The sequence below is a fragment of the Thunnus thynnus genome, chromosome 18, assembly GCF_963924715.1.
Source record: "Thunnus thynnus chromosome 18, fThuThy2.1, whole genome shotgun sequence".
In the NCBI taxonomy this organism is placed as follows: domain Eukaryota; kingdom Metazoa; phylum Chordata; class Actinopteri; order Scombriformes; family Scombridae; genus Thunnus; species Thunnus thynnus.
Window position 1 is genome coordinate 26,533,386 of NC_089534.1, and position 12,963 is coordinate 26,546,348.

A 12,963-nucleotide genomic window follows, 5' to 3' on the forward strand; every position below is an offset into this window, starting at 1 on the left:
ATTGTAGATTATGTTGCAAATCAATTAGCAGGACTGCTTTATGGCATTATTTGACTTTTAAATTAGTTTTAAATCAACAGTTTCTCGACTGATTTTTTCAGAAAATGTACTGATAATGATACGTCTCCATATTTGTGTATAATATTATACTGTATATACTATGACAGAGGATTTTATCTGTGTTGCCCACTCCTCATAAGTGCCAACATGTATTTTCTGCATCGCTACAATGCATTGTTTAAAGCGAGCCTATGTAATTTTTGAAAGAAGAAACACAATGTTTCTGTTGCAAATGAAAAGTTTAATTCATAAGCATAAAGTGCACCGTTGCTCATTTCAACAGATTCAGAGCAGCTATAGCCCTACTTTGTCTGGTATGGCCAGTAGTTTATGGTGGCTTATGTTAACTACTGTTAGCAAAATGTAGATAGATATTGCTTTTATAATAGACACTGAGTCCGTTTGTTGATGTTATGACTCTTCTCTACTTGTGCTACTGTTAAACTAGCATTTACGCACTACGTCTAACAGTGTGTTAGTGTATGCTACATGCACACATTCATGTACAGCAGTGGTTCCCAACCTGGGGGTCACAAGGGGTCACAAGGGGTCCCTGGATTAACCAAAGGGGTCACGAGATGATAGGACAGGATAGGATACAGAAAAAAAAACAAAAAAAGCAAAAAAATATATTTTTGACACAATATTGTGATTTTTTTCAAGCTTTCTTCTAATTTTTGCTTTAATTCTTGTGGATTTCTGTATTTGAACTCCTCAAGCCTCTAAAAGTTATTCAAATAAAACAAAACAAGCCCTCTTTCTAGAGCTGCAAGGTTAGTCGATTCATCAATTAGTCAATCAACAGAAGATTCAGCAACTATTTTGATAATTGAATAATCATTTAACTCATTTTTTAAGCAAAAACGTACAAAAAGAAGCTGGTTTCAGCTTCTCAAATGTGATGATTTTTTGCTTTTCTTCATGGAACATGATGATTAACTAAATATCTTCTGGTTTTGGGCTGTTAGTGAAAAATATCTGTTAAAGTTCCCCCCAGTCCAAGGTTACATCTTCAGATGTCTAGTTTTCTCTGACTGTCTTCTGACTTGTTATGGACAAAATGATTAACTGATGAATCAAGACAACAATGGGTAACTTAACTGGTAGACAAAGCAACATGTGACAAGGGGTCCCAGGTAGACTTTGCTATTTGTATATTGCTTAAGAGGTCATAGGCCAAAAAAGGTTGGGAACCTCTGACGTACAGTCCTTAAACTTTAAAAGAAATGCAATGTGTCTAACTTAATTGTCCCTATTTAAGCTAATTTGCTTGTCAATTTTTCGTTTTTTAAAAATGATGATGGGAATTAATGCAGAATTCCTTAGCACTACAACATATAAAATGGTAATAAAAAATTAATGGTAGTTATGGAAAATAATCAGTGCATACATTGGTGTTGGATTGTATTATCACTATGAATTGCACACTGGTTTTCAGTGCTATGGATTTGGCTATGTTGTTTGTTCCTGTATAGAATGAATTTCATCTCATCACATATTATGCCCTTGCATGCAATTCATTCTCAATTCAATTCATTCTTGCTTTCTAAGAAACGTGGGGGAAGAAATGACACAAATGTTGCAGAAAAAACTGATGAAAAAAAGGGCAGTGGTGTACTGTAGGGCTGAGTGAGAATGTGCTCTGGTTCTAACACAAAGTGTAAAAAGATCATTTCATTAAAGCTGTCATAATCACATATTGTAAATATACAGGTACACATGTGATGACCAGTGTGGCAAGCTCTTAACTTCCATGATATATCAAACTCATAGCCACTTTAAAGTTTATTAAGAGTCAAGTAATAACTTGCACTCCAGGGAATCAATTACTATCCAAGAGTCTTGTACTACATTAAATCACAGCTCCGACAGAATTAAATTAATTCATACAGCCAAAAGCGGGAGTCAACCCAAATTTTATTGTGCAGCTGCTGTCAGATCCTTATTCCGATATCCTTGATGGAACATTAATCAGCAGGGGATGGAAGATAGGCATCAAAGCAAACTGACATTTAAGTGCTGTCTCAGTACATCTCAGCATGGGATGACTCACCGCTGCTTTCGTCTGCGGCCCCGTCGAGCTGTGGAATGGACAGGTTGGCGAATAAAGAATTATTCCCACTCCACTCCATGTCTTCATCAGAGGACTCCTGCTGCTCGTCACTGAAGCCGTCCTCTGCCTCCTTCACACCGGGCCTTTACACACAGGGATGACAGGAACACTGATTAATCAATGCACAGGCACGGCCCACTGTGAATGACCTTCATCTGACTCTTCAGTGTCTGCACACCCATGTTCATACTTACCAAAACCACATGGAGCAACATTTCCAGGAATTTGTTTCACAGTATAATATAACCAAAGACAAACTTGCCTCGGTAAGGACGAGTTCCCAGGAGGCTCGATGTCCCACCGCTGTGACATTATCACGCTGAGCTCTGCCTCTTCCTTGTCCAGCTCTGGCCCTGCCTCCTCCTCATCGCTGTTGCAGTGGTAGCTCCTGGCACCGGGAAGGGACTGGGACTGGGAATTCTGCCTAACGGGGGTCCTGCAGAAACCGTCGTCCTCTAGGCCTGCCAGCAAATCAATGATGGCATGGTCTTGGCTGCTGTCTGCATAGACAAAAGAAACAAAGCATTCAAGAGACATTACAACAATTAGCTGCAAGCAACAACTTTAAGCTCAAAATTAATCAGTTAAATTAAAGCTGTAAATTGTCTCAGCCTTTTGAACTCAATACTTTTTGTCCTCATTTTTCTACAGGCCTTTGGCACAGTCACTACATGTCTTAGCCAGTATATGCCTAGGATATAAATGGATGAAGGAGAGGTTAAATGTCCAAGGGATAAAAGAACCATATTGGTGGGACGTTCTCAGCCTTAGTAATGTCAAAATGAAAGAGCTAATATTCATGCATTTTGTCACTTCTATTGTTTTTTCTCCTATTACTTTCTTGTTCTGAGTTTTGGAACTTAGTCATGTTAGCTGTTACAAGCTCTGGTCGCTTTGGTACCATTAAAGAACAGACTAAAATCCCCTAGATTATTTTAACAATAAGGAAAACATTTAAACATGATGTTTATGAGTCACTTTTTATTTTATATTAACGTCTTGATGGATATCAGAGGACCAGTTAGCACTGGAAAGAGTAAGTTGCACTGATTCTATTCATATCTGTGACTCAGTCAGTTCTTAACACACGGACGTCATAGAGTTTTGTTAACTTTTTTGTTGGAACGAGGAAGCAAGAGGGTATAAGTCAAAACAATAAAACATGGATTCATAAAAGGACACGGCTTTAAAGAGAGTTTAAAAGGAGCCAAATCCAGCTGTGTGTGGATCAGAAGTGAATATCCTCCAGTTGCTACTGTACCTAACAGGGGTGAGTGGTTGGATGTCTGGGAGAGCGGTAGAAAGGTCTGACTGTTCTCCAGGAGACTCAAGATGGCCTCCTCATCAACGACGGCCTCCTCTGGAATTTTACCACTGCTCCTCACAGAGTCTGAGGAAGAGGAGCGGAGACAGGAAAGTTAGCGTCTCTGAAACAACACACTGTTCACGTCAGGCAGACCTTGATTGAGATAATCTTGAGGTAAGCTCCATCAACACACACACACACAGTAGCAGTGCTATGGTTCAGCAGGAGGTCAGTATGTGTGTGTGTGTGTGTGTGTGTGTGTGTGTGTGTGTCGCTGTGGTCACTGGCAGCTTCTTCGCTCCTGCAGGAGACTTGGCAGAGAGAGTGCCTACAGATTAGGCTAATGCTAATCACACAGTGAAACACTTTTAACCCCTGACACAGTGAGAGTGATAAGGAGAAGGAAAACAAATGCCAGTTTCAGCAGCTCGCTCTCCTGCCAACCACACAGTCAGAGAAAGAAATTCACTTCAAGGGCAGACTAGAATAATTACTACACATTAATTAAACACTTTTCACTGCTAAAGTCATTCTTAACACACAAATACATGTTGGTTAATACTAAGTATATTTCAGTAGAATTAGCTGAACAACAACAACTTAAACAGATTTATACTGAAATGCTTAAACCTACAGTGTAGTTATAGCAGCTACACTGGCTTCATTGTTATGCAGAAAGCTACACCAGAGCTAACACGTCCCTCTTCAAAAACACGACTATTATCACGGGCTACTTGTGTTTTCTCCTACAAGTTTCTGATCCCCACAGAGGTTGTTAACAGTAAAGATTAACAAAATGAAGGAAGGTTCAGTAGTCTTCTCCTTCTCAATAACACCAGACATATTTTGTGATCTAACAGAAAAAAAGAGAATAAAAAAGTGGATAAATATTATAATATTCGGTAGTGAGATCTTTGCCAGCATCATTCTATAATAAAAGGGATTACAAGTTGTAAACAAAATGACTTTAGGGAATGGAAGTAAAGCTGAACACAGTCTCAAAATGTAAAACACATCCAGCTTATGTCGAGTGACGGTGTCAATGGGTCAAATCTAACACTTAACTACACCACCTACACCAGGATGCTGTGATGCAGATATATAAATAAATCCACCTTTAGTTTGTTTGGTGTAAAAGGCCAGAGACTTCTCCCATATCGCTTTACATGTGGGATTTTGCTCTTATAAAACTCTCCAATGAATATACACTATTTCAGCATTTTCATTCATACATCCTCAGTGGTAGGTGTTCCTCACCTGGCTGCGAGTCTCTGTGCACCTCCACCACGTTAGCGGGAGTACACGGCACTCCCTCTGGGGTCAAAGGGTCTGAATGGAGAGTGAGCACACCCAGGAAATCCTCTTGTTCGTCCCCGTCGCCAACAGCTGAAGCTTGCGTCCTGCGCAGAGAAGGATGTAATTATACATTTCATAATTTTCTCTCTCCTCATAAGTTATTCTAGGAGAACTTATACTTGGATCAAACTGCTATTTATTGCAACACAGAAAACACTAACTTCAACTCATTGATAAAAACATATCATCTTACATCCCTAGCAGTAACTAAGCTGACACAACCAGTTAAAGTTACGCTAATAATCAAAACAAGCACACAGATCAAATGCAGCAACACTTTTAATCCCATGCATTGCATCTTCAGGGGGATGATGGACTAATTTCCCCCCATTTTAAATTAATATGAGCATCAGCAGTGCTGTCAGAATGGCTGTTACCTGACTCACAAAGCAGAAGACCTTCTGCTATCTGCCCTCGTGCAGTCATGTTTTATTAGCATCTCTTTACTGTGGGTCTTAATCAGGGGAAGTGCTCCGTTTACTCTCTGTGTACGTCTACGCAGCGGTGCTGTGCGAGTGTGTATGTGGAGAGTATGCAGGGAGTGTCTGCTGTCTAGTAAGTGTGTGTGTGTGTGTGAACGTATGAGAGTGTGTGCAGCTAAGTGGTGTGTGGCTGTGTGTTGGAGAGGGAATATGAATGGAAAACGGGCAGGCGGCCAACTGGGCTTTGTATCCCTCCAGATCGCTCTCAGCTATAAGCTGCCTATCACGCTCCCTTACCCATGCTGCCCTACTGCATCGCCTAGCAACTCACCACTTAGTGACTCTGAAATATTGAAATGTAGACCAGGTAGGCGGAACAAATTTTCGTAGGAATGGTCATAAAAAGAAAAAAAAAAATCATTTTAGGTGCAGCTCCAGAACTGATCCAAGCTCCGTCGGGGGAGGGGGGGGAGGAGGTTTTGTCCAGATCTGATTGAGCAGTAGCAGTTTGAAGATTAGAGTCTTATGCCCAAGAGGTTGCAGGTTTAAATCCCACAGTGTGCAGGGGAAATTGAATATGAAATGCCCTCAAATGCCCGTGAGCTACTGATTCAACCCCCCTGTTGCTCCAGCTCGCGAGCAGTTTTGCTAGAGGCATGCGGAGTCAACTTTCACAAGATAAATTCGCACTTTCTGATGAAACGCGCTGAAAAGACCTCTGAGGTTGTGTGGACGGACTGTCCGAGGCTTGCAGGTGAAGCTGCAGAACAAGATGTCTGAGCCCAGCGGCGGCCCAGAGGAATAAGATAAACACTTAGAGTGGTGGAATCAGTCCAGAAAGATGCTCCACACTGACAGAATAAATCAAAAACAGATCGGACAAATACTGAGACTGCATTTATGGGGAAGTCACAGCCACATGGCCAGCCTTTCATTAACTTAAAATGATGAATGAGCTAGTTTGCTTTCTGTAAATGATAAATCCAAACCTCAACGATCGGTGACGAATGATGAAAACATGGCTATAAATATATGAGACCAATGTTCTTATCATCTGGCATTTCGCTGCTCCTCCAGTGTCTGAGTTTAGAATAACAGTAAAGTGAGATTTTACTGCAGTCTCCATTGTCATTCAGAGACTTTGTTCTGCTGGGCCATATGAGGAAAAAGGCTCCAGAGAGTCGGTGTGTGCGCGTGCCACTGTCTGGATGTCTCTTAATTAGTCTGCTAGCTAACGACTTTAGAGGCGACGAGGGAGGGAGCCTGCCAGGCGTCAGGAGATTACTGCAGCGATTAACACATTTCACTACAAAGCCACGCCCCCCCTCGCCGCTTTTACTAGCTGCGCTTTGCTGCGAGAGTTTGAATGATGAAGCTGAGGGAAGAGAAATAGAAGGAGGAAGGGGTGTGGAGTTAGAAAGAAGTGACCAGACCTCTGTAGCCCGCTCCTCATCTCTGTTTGAGGCTAAGAGCTCCAGGCTAGATCTCCAACCAAAGTGTCAGCAGTTGAGTTGCATTGTGGGTAATGTAGGTGCCAAGACTATCATGAGTCCGACAATGTAATAGGAGTGCAATGCAATTATTTATCATTCATGTTAATATTTCTTTTATCCGTTTGACTAAAAACAGATAAAAGATAAAATGTCAACTTCAACCGAAAATATTAAAACAGATAGGATGAAAGTGAAAGCAAATTAAACATTTCCAACAAAGCCTGCTGTGGCGAATGAGACCTTGAGAACCCATAAGCAACAGTAGCGGTGCATAATGGAGTGAGGGAAAGCCAACAGAAAGGAAGTGACAGACTGTGTGTGAGTATTAACAGAGCGAGTGGGTGAGACAGCCAGGCAGTGGGAGAGTTGAGAGCCGTCAGCGAGCTCTGTGTGTGTGTGTGTGTGTGTGTGTGTGTGTGTGTTCCATCACTGAAGACAGGACCCGCTCTACACTGAAAGCTCACACTGCTCCCACACTGCACAGAGCCGTTTGCCCCCTCCTCCTCCTCCTCCTCCTCCATTCCTGTTTGATATGGAAGGTTAGTGAATAGGAGCCATCTGGATCTGATGCAGAGGCACGCACGGCTGCCGAGCCAACTGTACTTTTATTTATAACAGGAAATACTTTCTGCTGTACATCGTGGGAGTGGGAGGGAGGGAGGGGTGTGTAACCTCATTGACATCATTTCACTCTCTCTCCTTCCCCCTTCCTCCGCGCAATACCCCGGTCCTAAGGTTTGTCCCCACCCTCTCACTACATCTGTTCTGATTCACTTTCTCCGTCGCTCCTTCCCAAACTCTTCCAACGAAGTTGCGTTCGGCCCCTCCCTCTCTGCCCTGAGAGGAAAGAGGAGGCGGTTTAAAGACACTGCCATGAAGCTCAGAGGCACAGGGAAACAGAGGACACGCAACAGCTTCATTATAGTTCAATACAATGAACCAAAGATGAGAGAAACTTGGGATTAATGTGGTCTGAGACTGTGGTAAACTGGTCTCACTAATGTGAATTGGAAGCATCTTGCACACATTTTCCTCTTCCATAAATTCCAGCTTCTTCTCCTTTCAGCTACTCTGGCTCTCCTCCGGGAAATGGGACGATTGTCTGATAGTGACGTTCGGTTGGGTGAGCTCGTCGCTCCTGCCCGAACTGTCACCACGACGACAGATCAGAGATGGGACGAGGGAGACGCAACTTACACATCGAACTCGTTCTCCTTCAGTATCTCCTTGAATCTCTTCATGAAGATTTTCTCGCTCTCTGTTGAAGTGACAAAGCCACGATCTGGAAAACATCAGACAAACAATTTCAATACTGTGTTCATCAATTCCTGGAAATTGCCTGTTCTAAGTTTCCACCATTCTTCCAGACCTCAAATTCTTAGCTACAATTAAAACATTTTGCTCCATATTTGCTGTTAAATATGCTAGTAGTGGTTGGGTAATTTTGCTGTCAGTGAAGGTTTATCTCTTAACAATAAACTGGGTGTAATTCTACATACCAGGACTAAACAACAGGATATTCCCAAACCTGTTCATCATTGTTTGTAATTTTGGTAAAAACCTGGACATTATCATTTCACTTCTCTACACTTTGAGGTTTTTCAGACCCATGTGCTTGGTTGTGTGCCTGGACATGAGAAAGCAAACACATTTCATCACAGCACAGTAGATCACCCTTTGATTATTTATCACTCTGTTTCCATGACAGCTCCCTGTGTGTGGGAATAACTCAAGAGTTTGGCAAGATCCAAGTTGTTGTTAGTGTTTTGAAGATAAATTTGTGCCACCAATCATAAGGACAGCTTGAAGAATGATGGTACCCTGACTTGTGTAGGTATTGGGAAACTCAAACGCTGTCTTTGACTGCAAAAAAAAAAAAAAAAAAAAAACTAAGACAGATGTCATAGTTGGATAATAAGGAGCTAAACATGAAGAAACAATACTGTTAACCACAAAAGAGTTTGTGTTGCCTCAAACTGCTGTCATAACTCTATCATGGTCAGCACAAAGGCTGGCGCCACTTAAATGAGAGCGGGTCACTGAGGCTTTACTAAAACTTTGATCTCTTTAAATAAAACTTATTATGTACCAACATCAGCCCCGTGTCAATAAATCCACTCCTTTCAGTTCTCCATTTAAAAGGATCATTCAGGTTTATTACAACTTTTGTCTTATTTTTGTAGTTCTACTCATCATTTCTATCAGTTATGAGAACTTTGTACTGAGAACATAGCAACATCTCTACAACAAAGTCAAACAAGGCAAGAAATAGCAAAGCACTTTGATGATCAGACAGATAACAAACCGGTTAAATGGGAACTCGAGTGGTGTTGCACATCTGTGTGAAATCTGATAAAGTGTAAAGTGATGTCATCTGAGTAGGTGTCAGTTGGGGCTGAAGATTACAAGTTTGAAGATGTAAAATATCTGAGGTTGTTGTTAGTTACATTAGTCGCTACAAGCATATCACACCTGAACTGGTACAATTGAGTGAATCGGGTTGAGGGAGTTGAGTTGCGCTGTGGGTAATGGAGGCGCCAGCTTTTGATAAGGAAGTCCTAGATTAAAAAAAATTATATCTCTGGTTCTGCTGCATCGACTCTGATACTTTTATTTAAAAACTGTCCACTGTGAGTCCAGCGATGTTATAGGACTGCAATGTTAAATCCACCAAGGACTCTCTTAAGCCAAATATTATACTTAAATATTATACTAAACAGTAAGTACAGCAGGTCAAAGTTGAACTAGGACGTGTGTGTGTTAACCGTGATGGATGTTTACTACTGACAGTAGGTGATCATTTTATTATCTGACTTTATGTTCCCTTTGATGAAGGAAACTCTGAAGTCTATCTCCACTGTTTTCCATAGATTTGAACCTGGAGGCAGGATAAACCCATAACATGCAACATGTGATGACTTCTTAACTAAGAAATAAAAAGCAGTTCTTCATAGAATTAGCTAAAAACAAGCACCAGGTCAGGGTGAGTGGTGGCCAGGACTTGCTGTGTTTATGGTGATGTCTGAACACAATCTTGACATTCTAGCCAGAACCAATTGTGTACAGCCTTTATTATGACATTGAGACGTTTCAGACTGTTATAATCGTATGCATTATTAGCCATGCTAAAAGCTTGCGGATATACAGCAGATGATTCAGCAGTTTTCTCATGTAACCATTTATTTCAGCTAATTCTACAACACTCTGACAAACAAGTTCAGCTAACCTGGACCTTTCTTTAAGAAATAACTTCTTTTTAGTAATTTTGCAAAGTAGTCTATAAGTCTGGTGATTTTTCTGTATGTTTTTTTTTGTCAGCGATTTCAATCACAACCAAAACCAACACTACTACTACTACCAAGTACTGTCTATGTAGCCGTATATCGTATTCCTTCATTGTTGCCCAAAAACTATTAAAAACACATCAGTGAGATATACTGCCGCACTAGATGACATGCTCCTTAATTAACATGAACCAACACTGTAGCATGTTTGAATTAATCCCACACACTCCGTCCTGCTGCTGCCAACACTCACAAGAGCACCAAATGTGGAATAAGAGGTTACAAGAGGTATGATTCCACAGACAGGATAGAGAGTCAGAAAGTATTGTTGGTTTTTGGTCTTTTCATGGGATCTGTTGACACTAACAGAAATAGAATAAAGAAAAATATCGCCAGGGCTTTTCTTTAAATAAAAAGCAGCCATGCAGGTTGCTGGTACATTTACCATCTAAAGACAACACGTCTGTCAGCATCCTTTGAAAATAGACCATCACCGAGTCAGTTTTGGCACCAGACGGACACAAAACACAAAGTAAAAAAAAGGGATTCATGTGCCTCTACGTTCATGAGCAGCTGACTACTATTAATGTGGGGAAAATGAAAATGTTTGGAGATGACACAAAGGGTTTCCACTGAGGATCTCCTCACCTTGTGACTCAGGAGTTTCTATCTGGGAGGCCTGGTTCTTCTCTCTCCTCCTCTGCTTCTCGTCCTCCCAGATGGCCTGCAGGCCGGGGTTCCTGCCGATCTGATCTGGAAGCGGAGGAGAGTCACAGCACAGTGTGTCAGCTCACAATACCTTCACACTTTATTATTCTATATATGAGGAGATATTAACCTACAATTTAAAAAAAAAAACACTTTTCAATGATGCCAGAACTCAAAGCATAAAATACAAACCATACATAGTTCTATTTTCAACAGTGCAGTTTTAATACAACTGCTATAGAGCAGATGGAAAAATATGAGTCAGAACACATGAACTGCCTGCCCTGGAGTGGCCTCTCCTTTCCTTTCTTCACTCTTAAGACAGATGCTTGGTGTGGTTTACGCTTCTGTGCCCAGCCTGATTTAAATCAGACCCGCTGCAAGCACTGTCTTTAATGCACAAACAAAACATTTAGTAAAACTGGCTCGGCCGGAGGGGGACCTGAGGCCCCCCATCCTGACATGAGCATGTTTACTCAATCGCTGCACACTTGTAGCATGAAATACCAGTGATGATTTAGCCATTGTAAAAACGTTTGACTTTAATACCCACAAATCGTGTGTGTCAGCACCACACTGCACCCTCATGTTTAAGAGCGCAGCTGCTCTATGATTGGCTTTGACTGAAAAGATGAAAAAGACAAAAGATCCTGTGCTGGTGATCTAGTTGTGTCTGGGAGGATGTGACTGTGGTCAAAAATGCTTTCTCACCCAAAGCTAGAATTTCATGTTGTATAAAAAGATCATATCTTTGGCGTGTCAGCTAGGAGATGACTGAAATGATGGGTGTATTTTCTTAAAAATTGAAAAACATGTGACTCCTCTTCCACTTTTGATCCAAGAGTTTTTATTCACCGTGTCAAGCGCTTGGATGAGCTTTCTCCAGCCCTCACACTCAAATAAATCAAAGATATATCAAGCCTTTCTGCCTTGTATAAGAGTTCAATATTAAAAACAGCAACATAACAACCACAGACACCAAATCCTGATATTTAAAGACATTCAAGAGGAAATCCTGCAGAGAGAAACGTAACCAAAAAGAAGCAGTATTTGCTGTGCATGACTTTGTCAGGTATCTAGCATCTTGGGCTTTGTTCAATCCAGTGAAATATCCCTCCCTCGTGGATTCCCTCATCTCAGCCCTCTTTGCCAGTATTGACGAAGATACGTTTCTCCTGAGTGAACTTACTCTCGATCTCGAGGCGGTTGAGGATGTCTACGGCCACGGCATCAACCTCCAGCTCACAGGTGCTCTGCCTCTCCACCTCATCCAGGACCAAGGAGCTGCAGGCGGACAGGAGAACAGTGAAACCATAAAGAACTGGTATCAAGCCCTCTTATCATACCTAAATACTGTTGTATTATTGGCAAAATATATATATACAGATGGATGACAAATTAAAGGGAAAACTGGAACGCTTGACCCCTACAGTGAGGGGGTCTGGTGGCTCTGTTATGCTTTGGGGGGCATTTTGCTGGAATGGTTTGGGTCCACTTAGAGGGAAGGGTCGCTGCAAATCAATACAAAGTTGTTCTGATTGATGACCTTTATCCTAGTGACTCATCGTGCCCTATGAATTGGGTCATCCTGGAAGAGACCACTCCCATTAGGATAGAAATGTTTCTTCATAGGATAAAGATGATGACTCACAACTTTGTACAACAGAGCCACCAGATCCCCTCACTGTAGGGATCAAGCACGTTCTCCCAGTGATGGATATAAAGCATTCCAATAAGGACTCATTCATTTGAAAAATAGAAGATGGGATGGGCAAAGAGACAAACAATAAAAAGAGAACTGTCCCTTGCAGTGAGGAGGGGTATGCAGCTTTTGCTGTCATGACATTTACTAACAGTAAGAGCTTCATGCAGCAGAAGCCATTCAGGTGGGACTCACCAGGGTATGGCGTTCTCCTCCCAGCGGACAAACGTGCCCCCCAGGGTGCTGTTGTTGAGCTTGGAGGTGCACGGGCTCTTCCAGGGGCTAATGCTGGGATGACTGCTGGGAGTTTGCCTGTCGGGGACTGCTGGTGTGTCGTCTGGAAAACACACACACACACACAAACACACAGAGGAGTAAATGGTAGTGTAATGCTTCTCTAAGAGGAGCTTGTCAGCGGTCCTGAAAACATTTCTCTTTGATTTCTGGTGAGGAGTGCAGTAGAGTAGAAGAAAAGCACACTTGTAACTTGATTTTCACATGGGGAAATAATATGTTCAT

The 12,963-nt window shown here is 41.8% G+C and overlaps 1 protein-coding gene across 3 annotated transcripts in view; it reads right to left on the bottom strand.

Annotated features, from left to right (window-relative positions):
- rev3l (REV3 like, DNA directed polymerase zeta catalytic subunit) overlaps positions 1 to 12,963 on the bottom strand; it is a 76,603-nt gene that overhangs the window by 23,163 nt on the left and 40,477 nt on the right. For all 3 annotated transcript variants that reach the window (XM_067572967.1, XM_067572966.1, XM_067572968.1), the window contains exons 5-12: positions 12,640 to 12,781; positions 11,932 to 12,026; positions 10,683 to 10,787; positions 7,948 to 8,032; positions 4,737 to 4,879; positions 3,435 to 3,563; positions 2,436 to 2,673; positions 2,114 to 2,256 (exon numbers count right to left, since the gene is read on the bottom strand). In XM_067572967.1, the coding sequence (XP_067429068.1) occupies positions 2,114 to 2,256; positions 2,436 to 2,673; positions 3,435 to 3,563; positions 4,737 to 4,879; positions 7,948 to 8,032; positions 10,683 to 10,787; positions 11,932 to 12,026; positions 12,640 to 12,781 (1,080 nt within the window). The remainder of the gene's footprint in view (positions 1 to 2,113; positions 2,257 to 2,435; positions 2,674 to 3,434; positions 3,564 to 4,736; positions 4,880 to 7,947; positions 8,033 to 10,682; positions 10,788 to 11,931; positions 12,027 to 12,639; positions 12,782 to 12,963) is intronic.